Consider the following 14850-nt stretch of genomic DNA (forward strand, 5'->3'; position numbering starts at 1 on the left):
TTCTATTCCCCCCTCTCTTTTTCTTTCTTTATCTCTCTCTCTCCTTCTCCCCCTCTCTCGCTTTCTCTCTCATTTATATATCACACGCGACAAGTTCTCGAGAGAACGATCGAAGAGATATCAGCGGTTACACTGGGAACTTCATTTTGTTTTAAACGTCAAAAATAATAATAATCCGTTTTATATATATATATCAATTCAATGCTTATAAAATCAAATTTAACGATATGCATGAAAATTATATTCGAAATTTTCAATGGCAGCAATTCAATAAGAAATGTTCTTTGTTCGTACTTTTAGCTTGTATATAATCTTTATGATGAATTTTTGGTTATTAATAACATTAAATTTGTAAATACAAAGCTATTCTCAATCGTAAACTTACTATGTACTATACGAACTTTCCCCTACGATTATGTCTAAAACTGCACATAAGTTAAATAAGAAAAAGTTTTATTTAAGATTAAAAATATAATCGCGATGGTAGTTTCAACTTGACGTTGTGTAATTCTTCGCTATAGAAGAAAAAATTACTAAAGTATGTTACGATTGTTTTACATAACCCGATCGTATTGTTAGCGAGATAATTGTTCTTCAGTACTATTATTTTATACAAATGAAATAGTATTAAAGGAATTTCTATTCATTCATGACGTACTAAACAGGTGAGAATCAATTTATGAAAATAGATGAATAAAAAAGACATTTGCCGAGGCAACACAATATACGCTAACCTCACTATGCGATTACGGCATTTCGTCCGTAAAGTAATTACAAATTTGTATTCGACTAATATTTAAACGTGCCTTTTCAACAGTGTCTATTTTTGTATATTTATAGATAAAACATTCGGGTACATCGATTTATATAATTTTTTGTTGATACAAAGAGTGAATAATCTGTGCTTGATCTTTTATATAGTAAACATTTATTATGCTGCTATAAAACAATATTTCTTATAACAAATGTTATATAATCCTATACAAAATACTTAAACATATTTATTATTTATCAGAATAATAGTAAATGAATATTTTGTTTACTCATGTTTTATCTCTATATCAGAACTTATAGAAACAGAATATATACAAATTATTGATCAAAAGTAAGAAACAAGGAATCAAATAAAATGATGTATGAGCAAACTTTTTTAATTGATAAAAATGTTCCTTGTATTACTGAGTTGTTTAGTAAAACTTTTCGAATAGTGACAGAAGAAAATTATTCTTTACCTAGGCCAGATTGTATGTTTAAAGAAAATCCGTGGTATATTAAAGAATTACAGATCTTGAAAGATCAATTAAACGAAGTGAAAAATCGTCTAAATAGTTTTAATCTGGGTGAGTGGCATGAACATACAAGTAATAGAAACAAAGCAGGACAAGTTCAATACCGTGTACGAAGAGATATCAAACCAGAATTAGTGACACAAGCTTGGTGCAAATTTTATGAAATATTAAGTTTTTTTGATGTTGTGCCACAAAATGAAATTATAAAAAACAATAATAGTTTTACTTCTGTGCACTTATGTGAAGCTCCTGGAGCTTTCATAACATCCTTAAACCATTGGTTGAAAACAAATACTAGATTTAATTGGAACTGGTTAGCTACATCACTAAATCCATATTATGAAGGGAATTCTTTGAATAAAATGATTAATGATGATCGTTTCATTATACATACATTGAATCATTGGTGTTTTGGCAAAGACAACACTGGAAATCTTATGGATTTAAAGAATTTAGATGAACTTGTAAAAAAGGCAAAAGTAAATGATAATATATTATTGATTACTGCTGATGGAAGTATAGATTGTATGGATGTCCCAGGTGAACAAGAAACAGTTGTATCTCATTTACATTATTGTGAAACAGTTGCTGCATTACACTTATTAAATGAAGGAGGAAGTTTTGTAATAAAAATATTTACTACTTTTGAGCATAGTTCCATATGTCTACTTTATTTATTATCTTGTTGTTTCTATAAAGTATTTATAACAAAACCAGCTACTAGTAAAGAAGGAAATTCAGAAACTTATGTTGTGTGCATGAATTTTAAAGGATCAGAATATATTGCACCTTATTTACGAACATTACAGAAATATTATGAATCTGGTCCTAGTACAGCAATATTTTGTAGAAAGGATATTCATCCTGACTTTATAACAAAAATAATAAACTGCAGTCAGTTTTTTAAAGAGATACAAACATCTGTCATAATGAACAATGTAATATCTTTTAAATCTAATGAAGAAATTGATAACAAAATCATAAATGAAATAAAGATTATACAAAAACTTGTTGCTGAAAAATATTTGAAAGATTGCAACTTAAAGCCATTACCACCAGGCTGTGAAATAGTGGAAAAAGATGAATCAAGAAATACAGTTTTTATAAAAGCAGGTAGGAAACAATTATATGAATCATATGATAAGCGCCGTGAAAAAGCAAACAAATCACCAATGCAACGTTTAATAGAATATTGGGATCTAACAAAAGAAATCTTCAATGGAGTATTCATGAGTAAATCATATAATGTAAGTTAATATTGATAATTTCTAATTGTATATTGATATTTTTCTGTAAATGAATTTAATCTGTTCTCATTAACAGAAAAAATTCTATATTCTCTATTTTGTAGTTTCAGTTTTCTGATGAGCACATAATTCTAGAGTATTGCATAGGAAAACCATTCTACAAATTATTTAATTCGAGATTTTGTAATTCAAGAATTTTAAATATACAAATTGATTTAGAAAATATTTTGGATATATTGCACATGAAAAAATTTTTTCCTTCTAATGAAGATACACACAACTTATTACAAGAATTACATACAACTTTAAATTGCAAAATATTGTGTTTTCAATACACAGATATTCCTTGTGATTCTAAAATTATTTCAAGACTTTGTCAACTATTGCAAATGCTTGTATATAAAGACAGTCTTGTGTTAATTGGTTATTCTTTATTAACACGTTTAAATGTTAGTCTTCTCTATCTTTTGAGTTACACATTTCATTCAATAGAATTACAATCTCATGATAAAGTAGGATGTTTAATAATCTTGAAAAACTATAAAAATGATGCAAGCATACTTAAAATTTGGGAGAAAATTAATATTACGGAAAATGCATTACGGACAGAAGGAAAAACTATATTGTCTTTACTTCCTGTATCATATTTATATGGTAAGACATATTATTGTAATAAATGTATTGTGTATTTTCTAAAAAGCAGATCAGACAATGTATCTTTTTCTTTGTTTAGATTGGGCTGCATATCCTAAGATTGTGGAGTGCAATCACTGGATTATTAAGAAATATCTTAATTATCTTATAAATAATGCAATGGAAAAGATTAATCAATGTTAGATAAATTTTTATAAAAAAAAGCATTATAATAGAGATATAATAAATAATGTGTACTTATCAAAAATGTATATTTTTGTTTTGTTATGCAGAAAGACTATTTATAACTTATCATCTTGTTTTATATAAATGCTTTTATAACAAAATTTTTTGTCAAACAGTATTAATAAAAGTATTAATATGACATCAAAAAGACAATTATTTGATTTAATTATAAACATCAATAAAATAAAATATATATAATATATGAAAGTCTTCATGTTTAATGTATTAAGCATTGACCTACATTTCTACACTTGGAAAGGTGGACATTTAGAACAAACTTGAAAAACATGAAGAAGAATAGTTTTGTATTATAAGAAGAAAAATACAAGATATAAGTTTAAAATAGTTTTAATACATGGTAGTGTAAGCCTCGGCAGTCTTTAATTTAATGTAAAAACTAGTGATATATATTAATATTCATTAATGTCTATATATACATTTTTTAGATACGAATTAATAACTATAATGAAGTGTCAGACAATATTTAATAATATACGCACATTTTCTACTGAAAATATTATACCAAAAGTATGCATTGTTGGTTCAGGACCAGCAGGTTTTTATGCTGCTCAACAATTACTAAAGGTAAAAATAGATAATCGTATGTTGTTAAAACTAGACTTATAATACCTGAAGTTTTATTTTAGATATCAAAAGATATTAGAGTTGACATATTAGAAAGACTACCAGTCCCATTTGGTTTAGTGCGTTTTGGTGTAGCACCAGATCATCCAGAAGTAAAAAATGTTATCAATACGTTCCATAAAACTGCTATGAATCCACGTGTTCAATTTATTGGTAATGTTAATGTTGGAAGAGATATTACAGTTAATCAATTACAAGAAATATATCATGCTGTGTTACTTGTAAGTAATATGGCTAGTTTATGTATATATTGTCATACAATATTTTTCATTAATATTTCTATGTAATTAGTATTATTGTATTTGATATTATAGACTTATGGAGCAGAAGAGGATAAATTACTTAATATCCCTGGAGAGGATTTAAATAATATAATATCAGGACGTCGATTTGTAGGATGGTATAATGGTGTACCAGCAGATAAAAATTTAAATATAAATTTAGATGTAGAAGAAGCTGTTATATTGGGTCAAGGTAATGTGGCAATAGATATTGCAAGAATTCTTTTGACCTCTATTGATCATCTTAAGGTATATATTTTTCTATAAAATATGTATATACATATGTATGTCCAACAAATATTTGATATCATTTCTTATTATATGATATTTATACAGTGTACAGATATAACGGCACATGCGCTGGAACATCTTTCAAGCAGTAAAGTGCGTAAAGTTCGATTAATAGGAAGAAGAGGTCCATTGCAAGCTGCATTTACAATTGCAGAATTACGAGAAATTTTAAAACTTGAAAATTGTAAAACATTTTGGCGAAGAGAAGATTTTATTGGTATAAATGAAATTGTACCTATGTTAGCAAGACCAAGAAAACGATTAACGGAACTTATGTTGAAATCTTTAAATGAACAATCCGCAAATTGTACCACAGTTAAAAAAGAACTACATCCAATATTTTTGAGAAGCCCTATAGAATTTTTTGGTTTTAAAAATGTTGAAAAGATAAAGTTATCAGTAAATAAACTTGAAGGAGATAATATAAATACACAGAAAGCAAAACCTACAGATGAGATAGAAGAAATATCATGTGGTATAGCTTTTCGAAGTATTGGTTATAAATCTGTACAAATAGATAAATCAATACCATTTAATAATAAGAAAGGTTGTGTAAAAAGTGTTGGAAAAGTAAAAGAAAATCTTTATGCTGCTGGTTGGGTTGCTACTGGACCTGTTGGTGTAATATTATCTACAATGACTAATGCATTTGAGATTGCTTCACTGATAAATAAAGAACTTTCAATTAAAGAAAATAAGCCAGGTTCTGAAGATCTTCATAAAGTTCTTAATTTAAAAAATATTCCTACAATATCGTATAGTGACTGGGAGAAAATAGATCAAATAGAACGACAAAGAGGTAAAGAAATGGGAAAGCCAAGAGAAAAAATAGTTGATATATCAGAAATGTTGAATATCGCTTTGAATTAATATAGTTATTTCTTATTAAAATATGTCAAAAAATAAAATAAAAATATACATGTAATTATATCCCTCTATTTACATTCTTATACATACATACATTCTTATTTTAAAAGATATAAATATATAATATATTATATATTTGATAAATAAATAAATATCGCTGTTCAAAATATATTATATAAACATATTAATAAACAACAAAATATATTAATAAACAAATATAGATAAAACATACCATTCTTATTAAATCGTAATCTTAACCTATAAATACAATACATAATCTATGATTCTGCTTAGAATAAATAATAGTGATATGGGTATTTTATAAATGTATAAAAAAGTAAAAATTAATAAAAATTATATAAACGAAATGAATCTTTTGTATAAGCATAAATAATATTTCACCAAAACGAGATTCTATTAAGAACTTGCACGGCACATAAACAATGGAACAATAATACATTTGTTTAACGCGTAGTTTATAACACTTGTTAATTATTATTGTTAATGAAAATAATTTTTATTTAATATTTAAGTACATGTAAATAACATTTAGAAAGTATAAGTCATTCGCGTGTTCAATATCAACAGCTGAAGGCATGTATTTATATTATATGACTAGGAATTTTGTAAACATGTGAATTACTCCTATGAACGGTGTATATATATGTGCGCATGAAAAATGGACGCTCAGATGTAAAGAGTGTATCGAGCGCTTCGTAGATTGGTATCGAGTTCTTAACGATGCTTTCTATTTACGGAAAGCACATTATAATACAAGCGTACCAAAAGGAAAGAATTACACATTTTTTTTTTTTTTTTATTGGAATTGTAATTTCATTGTTCAATGCGTGAATAACGAAATATTATATTAATTTTATTATTAATTTATAATGCAGCAATTTTTAAATGTGTTAATCATTGATTATATTTTTTAGCATAAGAATTAGAAAATAATATACACACAATATGAATTTACGAGAACCAAAAAAGAAGCTGAGGGCAAAAGTACAAAATAAATCTCCTTTACCAATTACATTAAATGAAACAGAATGGGTTGTTTATACAGCTTATCTTACAGACATTGGATCTTGCATTATCGATTCAGATGAAATTACAGCAGTGCATTCCATGGTTAATTATTATTTTCAAAAAAAAAAAATATTTTTTTTTTGTTTATAAATTTATGTTTTAAAATTATTTTTAAGTCTATAAAATATATATATGTATATATATATATGTGTGTGTGTGTGTTTCATGATATATTATTCAATCAATAATATATCATGAAACATACAGATTTTCTTTTTTTTATTTAGGGATTTTTTGGTAAGGGTTCTTTATCAAGAAGCTATCCATCATTTGGAAAAGCTAGATATGGAGCACCACCTCTTATTAGAAATAGGCAATGGGCTCGTCGACAAGAGTGGTCACAAGAAGTTAAACTACTTGATGAAGAATTCTATCAAGAAAATAATTATAATAAAAATTCTATAAAATCAATGAAAAATGATGATTGTGATGCTAATGTATCAAATCAATCTACAGATACTAAGGAAAAAGAAGGTATGATTATTATGCAAATTTTAAAATTAAAAAGTCATAAAAGAAAAAATAACTATGATATTATTTTATTCTATATTAATTCTTTTGATTCAGCAACAGAACCATCCAATAATGAAAAGAAACATGATGAACCAGATATCATGGAAATTCATGTAAATATACCTAACATGATAAAAAATAAAGACAACAAACAAATAATCAATGATAATGAATTCTGTGAAATAGTTCCTTGTTCTGAAGAAGATGTATGTGTACTTATTAATAAAGAATCTATAAAAGATATTGACCAATCAATGGTTAAAGAAAGTGATAAAAAGATTTTAGAAGATCATCATATAAATTTAGATAATTCAGACAATTGTGATTCAGTAACAGCAAGTACACATATTAAAAAGAGGAAAAATAATATACAAGGACAGTTATTAATTCTGCCGGACAGTGATTCAGAGACAGAAAATTATCTAGAAAATATTAAACCAAGAATTGAATCTGAAAGTTTTCCAGTTAGAGAATCTCTACATATGACTTTTGAAGAAACCTTTTTTCTTATGTTTGGTTTAGGTTGTTTGCAACTAATTCATTTTGATGGTACTTTAATGGATATTAATAATGCTTGGTTGTATTTTTCTAAAGAAGATACAAATTTTGTACAAAAATATGTTGTATACCATTATTTCCGAAGCAAGGGTTGGGTAGTTAAACCAGGCCTTAAATATGGAGGAGACTTTTGTCAGTATTATTTTTCTTATGTAATATAAACAAATAACTTTATATACTTGATATTTTAGATCATTATTTTAAAATTTAATCATTTTAGTATTATATAAAGAAGGGCCACCATTTTATCATGCTTCTTATATAGTAATAATAGATGTTGTGGATGCAGATTTATTGACTATAATTCCCAGTAAATCTATCCGAAAAATGACCTGGAGTAACTTATTTGGATTAGATCGCTTATCTGAAAGTGCTGCTAAGGTAACATATATAAGTAATAAGTAGAAAAGTTTGTATGGTTATAAAATTAATACCATAAACTTTCCATTATTATGTTATTAATAATATCGATAATTGATTTCTCAGTTGAGGAATACTAATTTTGTTGGTAGGAAATATTATTTGCTCAAGTTTTGTGGCCTTCATCAATATCTTTGAATTCTGGCCCATCCAGTCCATGTATGCTATCTGAATTCACAGTGAGAGAATTATTATGGAGGCGATGGAACCCAAAACAAAATCAAGATGTAATGATTGTAGAAGAAGAAGAAGACGAAGATTCATGTTAAAAACAGTCAATATATAATTTATTTTGAAATATCTGATTGCAAAAATAAAAATCAGTATTTTTATTATTTGTTTTTTATAACTTAAATTTTATACTTTTTAAGTCTTATAATAAATGTAACGTGAATAATATGTTTATAATTATTAATGAATTCATTTAATACTCTTTATTAAGTTATAAAAAATCTTTAATCTTTAAAAGTAAGTTAATCTATTGATTTTGTAACAAATATTAGTTTACAATTAATCAGAAATATATATTTTTTTTTAATTTTATTTCAATATAATTACAAATAATTCAATACTATTTACAATCTTAAAGAATTACTAAAAAGATATTTGCATAAGTTATATTATATTGATTGATTTTGAAACTACTGCATTTTTTTAAATTTTTTTGGTATATTTGTTCTTCTATATTCACTTCTTTCTTGAAGATATATTTGTTTACATTCCTCTTGAAAATCTTTATCATAAAACCATTTTTCTAAACATCCTTTTAATTTATTATTTTCTTTTCTACATTTGAATATCATCATGAAATTATTTTCTTTACAACATTTTGTGAATTCTATAAAATGCATATATTATATAACATAAGAATATTAAATAATTTATTTAACTCGGATTTTACCTTCAACTTCAGGTATACATTTCTCTTTTTTTGTCTTATCTCTTATTATTTGTGGTATAAGTACATCTATTTCAACCTTTCTTAAAGTTTTATCATCAGGATCACCTGTATAATGTAATATTTTTATATTTAATAACATAAAAACAAAACATAAAAAAAAAACATAATAAAAGAAAAAAAAAGTAAATTTGTTTGGATTTTTACAAGATAGAAACCATAATTTTTTTCTTTTATCTGTCCATTTATTTGTAAAATTTATTAAGAGTTAACCTATTACAAAGAAGAATTATTATATATGATAAATAAATAACCTCATATTTTTATTATAAAATATATATTAAAATAAAATAAGATATGACAATTTCTATTATTACAGCTACCTATTCCATGTGGCCCTGCCCCATACTTTGGTGGAAGGATTCCTGACATCTTATTTGTTCCGATTGTTTAAATATTTTCAGATTCCCTAAATGTGAGTAAAGCTATAATATAGTTCCTTCCAGTTCCGCCATTCTAAGTATTCATACGCCGCGCTGGTGAGTCTGCACATTTGAGAATTGTCAGTTTATAAGAAATGATTGGATTATATTGTGGATTATATATATTTCTTTTGTGCAGTTGAATATAAAACTTATATAATTATTTATTAACGTGAATTTGAATTATTTGGTATGTAATACGCTAAAGTATAATATATAAAATGAAAAATTTATACGACCAAGCTATTAGTTAACCTCTATTATACTGTATCAGTGTAGCTTACAATTTAAAAAATATTTCTTATGTACCTATATAAGCTTTTTTATTTAATTTAAATGTTCAAGATAAAGAAAAATGGATAGACTTCTACGACTGGGTGGTGGTTTACCAGCTCCATTGAATCAAGGACCTCCACCATCTGATGCACCTGTCGTTGATACTGCAGAACAAGTATTTTATTTATATTTTATTGTAATTCACTTATTCAATTATTATTCTATAATTTATCGTATACTTCAAGGTGTACATTTCATCATTGGCACTTTTAAAAATGCTGAAACATGGCCGAGCTGGAGTACCTATGGAAGTTATGGGTTTGATGTTAGGCGAATTTGTAGATGATTATACTGTTCGTGTAATCGATGTTTTTGCCATGCCACAAACGGGAACTGTAATAATTAATATATATTTATTTTTAATTTAAGTAGCTTTAGTTAGGTATTAAATATATTTCTTTAATATTTAGGGAGTGAGTGTAGAAGCGGTTGACCCAGTATTTCAAGCTAAAATGTTGGATATGCTTAAACAGACTGGTAGACCAGAAATGGTTGTAGGTTGGTACCATTCTCACCCAGGATTTGGTTGTTGGTTATCTGGAGTAGATATCAATACACAACAGTCGTTTGAAGCACTCAGCGAAAGAGCTGTTGCTGTTGTCATTGATCCTATCCAATCAGTGAAAGGAAAAGTGGTTATTGATGCATTTAGATTAATCAATCCTAACATGATGGCAAGTATTTCAAGAATAATAAAATTTTTATGTAAATTTTATATAATTTTTACATTGTTATAGGTTCTTGGTCAAGAACCTCGGCAAACTACATCAAATTTAGGTCATCTACAGAAACCTTCTGTCCAAGCCTTAATACATGGATTAAATCGTCATTATTATAGCATTAGTATCAACTATCGTAAAAATGAATTAGAGCAAAAGATGTTATTAAATTTACATAAAAAGACTTGGATGGATGGTCTCACTCTTGCTGAATACTCAGAACATAGTAGACTTAACGAAAATATTGTTTCTGAAATGCTTGAACTTGCTAAAAACTATAATAAGGTATGTTCTATTGTGATTTTCTTAATACATAATTTTATTTAGGATATAAAATACTATTGTAATGTACTACTTCTAAATCTGCAGGCATTGGAAGATGAAGAAAAAATGACACCTGAGCAATTGGCTATTAAAAACGTCGGTAAACAAGATCCAAAACGTCATTTAGAAGAAAAAGTTGATACACTTATGGCTACAAATATTGTACAATGTTTAGGAGCTATGCTTGATACAGTTGTATTCAAATAACTATTTCTTAAAATACATATTGAAGTATGATCTTTAAAATAAATTTTTTAAATGGAAATACAAGTATATTTTGTATTCCTATGATTTATAATACAATTTTGATGTAAAGATATTTTTACAGTTAATCCATACTTCTTATATAATATTGTTTTTATAAACTTTAATCAAAATAAGATTGTTTTTAAAAACATAATACAATTCCCCGCTAAACGTACATAATCCTTATTTTTTGAAAATAAGGTATAACAAATACATACATACATACATACATATATATATATATTTAAACAGAAACGTGCAAACTTCTGATTAAAGTAAAAATAATTTTCACACTAGTGCTATTTTATTGTCTCTATTTGAATATACTTACTCCTCTATTGTTTCCAGATGTTATTATATAGATCAGCAATGCGCATATAAATCCTTCAATTCTAAACAAAATAATATCATAGTGTGGGTAATGCAATACAATAAAATTGGTGAATACTAATATGATAGTTATAAGAATTTGCTAAGGAGAAACAAAAAAATTCAGATAAGGAACAATTGGCTTTGTAAGTCAATTTTGCACATCTCTGATCTAAAACGAAACTAAAATAATAAAATCAAATTAAATGTCTGATAATTAGAAATATCTATTCAATGTAAAAAATATTCAATCTACTATGTAATAATTAGGTCAATTATAAAAATTGAAAAAATATATAATACCTACAGATGTTTGTAGTAATTGTATTTTGTATGTATATACATGGAACAATTGCAGTAAAATACTAACTCCTTATAATCCTTTTTCAAGGATTGTTATAGTTGCTCAAACTATTTGTATATTACATCATAGAATATACATATCTTCAAATGCATCAAAACATAGAGAATCTGATTTCGTATCATTAAACTTTAGATCACGTGTTGTGTAAAGTTGTTCGTTTCGTGGAAAAATTTATCTTACAAGATAATATTCGTTTGTATAATTACATTCTTATTTAAAACTCAATGTCATCATAATCTGAATATCAAATTATTCTCATCAGTGTTTAAATGATGACATCTTTTAAATAAAATTGAAAAAGACTAAAATGTTATAAAGATATCTTAATAGTATTTCTATACTGTTTGTGGGATTTTATGAATATTATTACAAAAAATTTTTTAGAATTTAAAAAAAAAAAAAGTAGATTAAACTAGCTCGAAAGTGCAGTTTCTCGTTCTTTAGCCTTTTTCTTTTTCTTTTTTTTCTTTTCTTCTTTTACAGATACATCCTAAAAGACAAAATTGATCTATTGATTAATATTTTCACCAATCAATTAATAAACTATTTTAGTAGTGAATTCTTCCTTACCATAGTTTCACCTTCTTTTTCTTCAATTTTTTTAGAATCTTCACCTTCTATATCTTGTTTTTCCTTTTTCTTTTCCTTTTCCTTTTCCTTTTTCTTTTTCTTTTTATCTTTCTTTTCTTTCTTTTTTTCTTTCGGCGAAGTTAATTCCTGATCTTCACTTTCCTTTTTAACTATATCTTCTGTAACACTTACTGTACTTTCATATTTTCTTTTTCTACCAGCAACTTCTGTTACTCCATTATTTTCAGACTGCAAAATTATTTTAGTCATTAAATATTTATTATATTTGTATTTACTGCAAATCGTAGTAATATAATACATCAGAAGTTGTGCAAATTACCTTGACATCAACTGTACTAGAATAATCAGCATAATTCTGTAACCAATCAGCAGGTGTATTTTCATTTGGTTTACCATGTTTATCTAATTTCCCTTCAATTATCATTCGTTTTTTTATCGATGCTTTAGGTCCCAGACCCCACCTCCTTGGATATGCATCTCTTTCCATAATAACACGTTTAATTTTAGCTGCTACACCATGATCACAAGCAGTCATTGTAGGAGATGTCATTAATGCTACACCTATATATCAGCAATAAATTAAATATTGATTATACTGAAACAATTGTTAATAATAATTGATTTACTTATAACACGTATAGCGTATTACTTATAACTACATATAGCAATGAATTTTATACAGCATTATTGTTATTTTGAAATTAAATTTACCAAGTGCTATAGCTTCGCCTTTCGTAGTTACAATTACAATTTCTTGATTAAGTTCAATACCATCATCATACATCAGAATGCCTGGTAACATTATTTTGGCTCCATAACAAATTGCATTTACCTATTAATGTATTTTGTATAAATAACATTAAAATATTTGTATTGTTTTTCTTCTTTTTTAGAAATATTGAATACATACAGCACTGTCTTTGACAATTATCCTTTTATGATTTACAAGAAGTGCTTCCAATGGTTTTATTACTCTTCTTAAGTAGGATTCATCTCCATGATTATCATATAACCATTGGGCATCAAGAATATCATGCATAGTCACCATATTATCCTTTTCAGATTGAATACCAGAACGACTTCTTCGTAAATCCTGCATTTGGCAACCAGTGCCCAAGAAAAGCCCAAGATGAACACATATAGTCCTGATATATGTACCAGCTTCACAACTAATATGAAATACTCCCATATTGCGTTCTTCATCATAATCTAAAAACTTGCTTTCATAGACAGTTCTAACACGCAATTGTCTTTTAACTGCAGATATAAGAGGAGGCCTTTGAAACAATGCACCACGTAACTTCTCTAATGCTTGATGTACCTATAATGATACGTATATATTGTAATTAATATATTTACGAAAATTACATACATATATGAATTTTTATAAATAAACAATAAATTTACTTTTTGAACACTTTCAGGTGCTGAATGGAGTTTAAATACTCCCACATATTCTTTTCCTGCTGATTGTTGGGATTTTGCTAGTCTTGTTGCTCTATCAATACATACAATCAAACAACCTGATACTTTAGGATCTAAAGTACCAGAATGACCAGTTTTTTCTACTTTCAAAATTCTTTTTATCCAAGCTACGACTTCATGTGATGATGGATTGCAAGGCTTATCAAGATTGATACAACCTGATTTTATATATTCAGATAATGAGCGATGAAGTGGGGTAGAACCACTAGTTAAGGGAGTAAAATGTTTCGTTCGAGTAAACATTTTGTCAAAATTCTGTAATAAAAAAATGTTATTTACAGGTCAAGCAAGAAAATGAATATATTGAACAATAATATAAAATAAAAACATCATAAACCAATTAGCTGACAAGTTAAATACAAACCTTAAATAAAAGTGGCCAATCCTCGCAATTTAATTTTACCTCTTCAGTGGACGGTTTAATTTCACATTCCATAATAGCTTGAATCTCTCCAAGAGATTTTTTTTTATCTTTTTTCTTAATTTTCTCTGTAATAGTAATGCCGATTTTAACCTCTTATACAATTTCAATCTATGTTTTCTACAACTTATAATTTTACATATTGATATTATGATAAATGATAAAGGAAAGAAGTATATATAATAATAAAGATTTGATAACATATTTATCAATCTTTTTCAAAAAAAACATAAACTGAATCAATTGAATGTCCGGAGAACACGTGTTTACTAAAACGTGGGCATATAAAAGGCGCGAGAAGCAATTATTTATCGAACAATATAATGTCTGAAGAATGACACGAATAATGTAAACAATTAATAGAGCTAGATTAAATACAATTCGCATTATAATTTAATTATAGAAATTACCATTTTCTGCCATTTTTATATGGATAATAAAGTAAATTAATGGATTAAAGATGAACTGCAAATTACTCGCCGCATGCACGCAATCACATTGATGGACGCCACACGCACATGTCCGGAAAGTAAGCG

The 14850-nt window shown here is 26.6% G+C and overlaps 6 protein-coding genes across 16 annotated transcripts; 4 read left to right on the forward strand and 2 right to left on the reverse strand.

Moving 5' to 3' along the window:
• Positions 1-22: 22 nt before the first annotated feature.
• On the forward strand, positions 23-5726 carry LOC127066646 (NADPH:adrenodoxin oxidoreductase, mitochondrial). 4 transcript variants are annotated; one of them, XM_051000625.1, is made up of 5 exons: positions 23-665; positions 3862-4000; positions 4063-4281; positions 4375-4590; positions 4678-5726. In XM_051000625.1, the coding sequence occupies exons 2-5, from the start codon at positions 3881-3883 to the stop codon at positions 5500-5502; spliced, it is 1380 nt and encodes a 459-aa protein (XP_050856582.1). In that variant the 5' UTR covers positions 23-665; positions 3862-3880; the 3' UTR covers positions 5503-5726. The 4 variants fall into 4 exon arrangements, with proteins under 4 accessions (XP_050856582.1, XP_050856583.1, XP_050856584.1 ...); XM_051000626.1 differs by lacking the exon at positions 23-665 and adding an exon at positions 3284-3423; XM_051000627.1 differs by lacking the exon at positions 23-665 and adding an exon at positions 3306-3438.
• Positions 665-3442, forward strand: LOC127066633 (cap-specific mRNA (nucleoside-2'-O-)-methyltransferase 2). 2 transcript variants are annotated; one of them, XM_051000585.1, is made up of 4 exons: positions 665-2402; positions 2478-2536; positions 2641-3190; positions 3270-3442. In XM_051000585.1, the coding sequence occupies exons 1-4, from the start codon at positions 1130-1132 to the stop codon at positions 3371-3373; spliced, it is 1986 nt and encodes a 661-aa protein (XP_050856542.1). In that variant the 5' UTR covers positions 665-1129; the 3' UTR covers positions 3374-3442. The 2 variants fall into 2 exon arrangements, with proteins under 2 accessions (XP_050856542.1, XP_050856541.1); XM_051000584.1 differs by having other exon boundaries at positions 665-2536.
• A 440-nt stretch (positions 5727-6166) lies between the features above and the next one.
• LOC127066644 (tRNA-splicing endonuclease subunit Sen2) lies at positions 6167-8478 on the forward strand. Of its 7 annotated transcripts, none has more exons than XM_051000617.1 (6): positions 6167-6327; positions 6435-6630; positions 6816-7062; positions 7156-7791; positions 7880-8040; positions 8172-8478. In XM_051000617.1, the coding sequence occupies exons 2-6, from the start codon at positions 6466-6468 to the stop codon at positions 8346-8348; spliced, it is 1386 nt and encodes a 461-aa protein (XP_050856574.1). In that variant the 5' UTR covers positions 6167-6327; positions 6435-6465; the 3' UTR covers positions 8349-8478. The 7 variants fall into 7 exon arrangements, with proteins under 7 accessions (XP_050856574.1, XP_050856578.1, XP_050856575.1 ...); XM_051000618.1 differs by having other exon boundaries at positions 6170-6347; XM_051000622.1 differs by having other exon boundaries at positions 6171-6504; positions 6578-6630.
• Positions 8479-8604: 126 nt separating this feature from the next.
• On the reverse strand, positions 8605-9495 carry LOC127066661 (COX assembly mitochondrial protein homolog). The gene is made up of 3 exons (XM_051000652.1): positions 9361-9495; positions 8981-9085; positions 8605-8917 (listed from the first exon to the last, which is right to left on the reverse strand). Exons 1-3 carry the CDS (start codon positions 9407-9409, stop codon positions 8721-8723), a joined length of 351 nt encoding a protein of 116 aa, XP_050856609.1. The 5' UTR covers positions 9410-9495; the 3' UTR covers positions 8605-8720.
• Positions 9496-9606: 111 nt separating this feature from the next.
• Positions 9607-11157, forward strand: LOC127066650 (26S proteasome non-ATPase regulatory subunit 14). Its single transcript, XM_051000632.1, has 6 exons — positions 9607-9649; positions 9805-9910; positions 9981-10130; positions 10206-10469; positions 10533-10799; positions 10884-11157. Exons 2-6 carry the CDS (start codon positions 9815-9817, stop codon positions 11043-11045), a joined length of 939 nt encoding a protein of 312 aa, XP_050856589.1. The 5' UTR covers positions 9607-9649; positions 9805-9814; the 3' UTR covers positions 11046-11157.
• Positions 11158-11761: 604 nt separating this feature from the next.
• Positions 11762-14833, reverse strand: LOC127066639 (H/ACA ribonucleoprotein complex subunit 4). Its single transcript, XM_051000598.1, has 8 exons — positions 14725-14833; positions 14258-14382; positions 13816-14148; positions 13319-13729; positions 13120-13240; positions 12728-12969; positions 12388-12636; positions 11762-12307 (listed from the first exon to the last, which is right to left on the reverse strand). Exons 1-8 carry the CDS (start codon positions 14735-14737, stop codon positions 12230-12232), a joined length of 1572 nt encoding a protein of 523 aa, XP_050856555.1. The 5' UTR covers positions 14738-14833; the 3' UTR covers positions 11762-12229.
• Between the last annotated feature and the right edge of the window lie 17 nt (positions 14834-14850).

Source organism: Vespula vulgaris, chromosome 10 (genome assembly GCF_905475345.1).
Source record: "Vespula vulgaris chromosome 10, iyVesVulg1.1, whole genome shotgun sequence".
Classification (NCBI taxonomy): domain Eukaryota; kingdom Metazoa; phylum Arthropoda; class Insecta; order Hymenoptera; family Vespidae; genus Vespula; species Vespula vulgaris.

Excerpts from the sequence above, each read along its gene's own strand:
- LOC127066644 (XM_051000617.1), top strand. The coding sequence starts at position 6,466 with ATGAATTTACGAGAACCAAAAAAGAAGCTGAGGGCAAAAGTACAAAAT. Across the intron at positions 7,792-7,879 it reads TAAATATGGAGGAGACTTTT|TATTATATAAAGAAGGGCCA; the intron begins GTCAGTATTATT and ends TAATCATTTTAG. Across the intron at positions 8,041-8,171 it reads TATCTGAAAGTGCTGCTAAG|GAAATATTATTTGCTCAAGT; the intron begins GTAACATATATA and ends TTTTGTTGGTAG.
- LOC127066650 (XM_051000632.1), top strand. The coding sequence starts at position 9,815 with ATGGATAGACTTCTACGACTGGGTGGTGGTTTACCAGCTCCATTGAAT. Across the intron at positions 9,911-9,980 it reads TCGTTGATACTGCAGAACAA|GTGTACATTTCATCATTGGC; the intron begins GTATTTTATTTA and ends GTATACTTCAAG. Across the intron at positions 10,131-10,205 it reads CCATGCCACAAACGGGAACT|GGAGTGAGTGTAGAAGCGGT; the intron begins GTAATAATTAAT and ends TTTAATATTTAG.
- LOC127066646 (XM_051000625.1), top strand. The coding sequence starts at position 3,881 with ATGAAGTGTCAGACAATATTTAATAATATACGCACATTTTCTACTGAA. Across the intron at positions 4,001-4,062 it reads CTGCTCAACAATTACTAAAG|ATATCAAAAGATATTAGAGT; the intron begins GTAAAAATAGAT and ends GTTTTATTTTAG. Across the intron at positions 4,591-4,677 it reads CCTCTATTGATCATCTTAAG|TGTACAGATATAACGGCACA; the intron begins GTATATATTTTT and ends ATATTTATACAG.
- LOC127066639 (XM_051000598.1), bottom strand. Across the intron at positions 13,241-13,318 it reads TAATTGTCAAAGACAGTGCT|GTAAATGCAATTTGTTATGG; the intron begins GTATGTATTCAA and ends ATACATTAATAG. Across the intron at positions 12,308-12,387 it reads AAAAAGAAGGTGAAACTATG|GATGTATCTGTAAAAGAAGA; the intron begins GTAAGGAAGAAT and ends TTTGTCTTTTAG.
- LOC127066633 (XM_051000584.1), top strand. The coding sequence starts at position 1,130 with ATGATGTATGAGCAAACTTTTTTAATTGATAAAAATGTTCCTTGTATT. Across the intron at positions 2,537-2,640 it reads TCATGAGTAAATCATATAAT|TTTCAGTTTTCTGATGAGCA; the intron begins GTAAGTTAATAT and ends TCTATTTTGTAG. Across the intron at positions 3,191-3,269 it reads TCCTGTATCATATTTATATG|ATTGGGCTGCATATCCTAAG; the intron begins GTAAGACATATT and ends TTCTTTGTTTAG.
- LOC127066661 (XM_051000652.1), bottom strand. The coding sequence starts at position 9,409 with ATGTCAGGAATCCTTCCACCAAAGTATGGGGCAGGGCCACATGGAATA. Across the intron at positions 9,086-9,360 it reads GGCAGGGCCACATGGAATAG|GTGATCCTGATGATAAAACT; the intron begins GTAGCTGTAATA and ends TACATTATACAG. Across the intron at positions 8,918-8,980 it reads ATGTATACCTGAAGTTGAAG|AATTCACAAAATGTTGTAAA; the intron begins GTAAAATCCGAG and ends TGCATTTTATAG.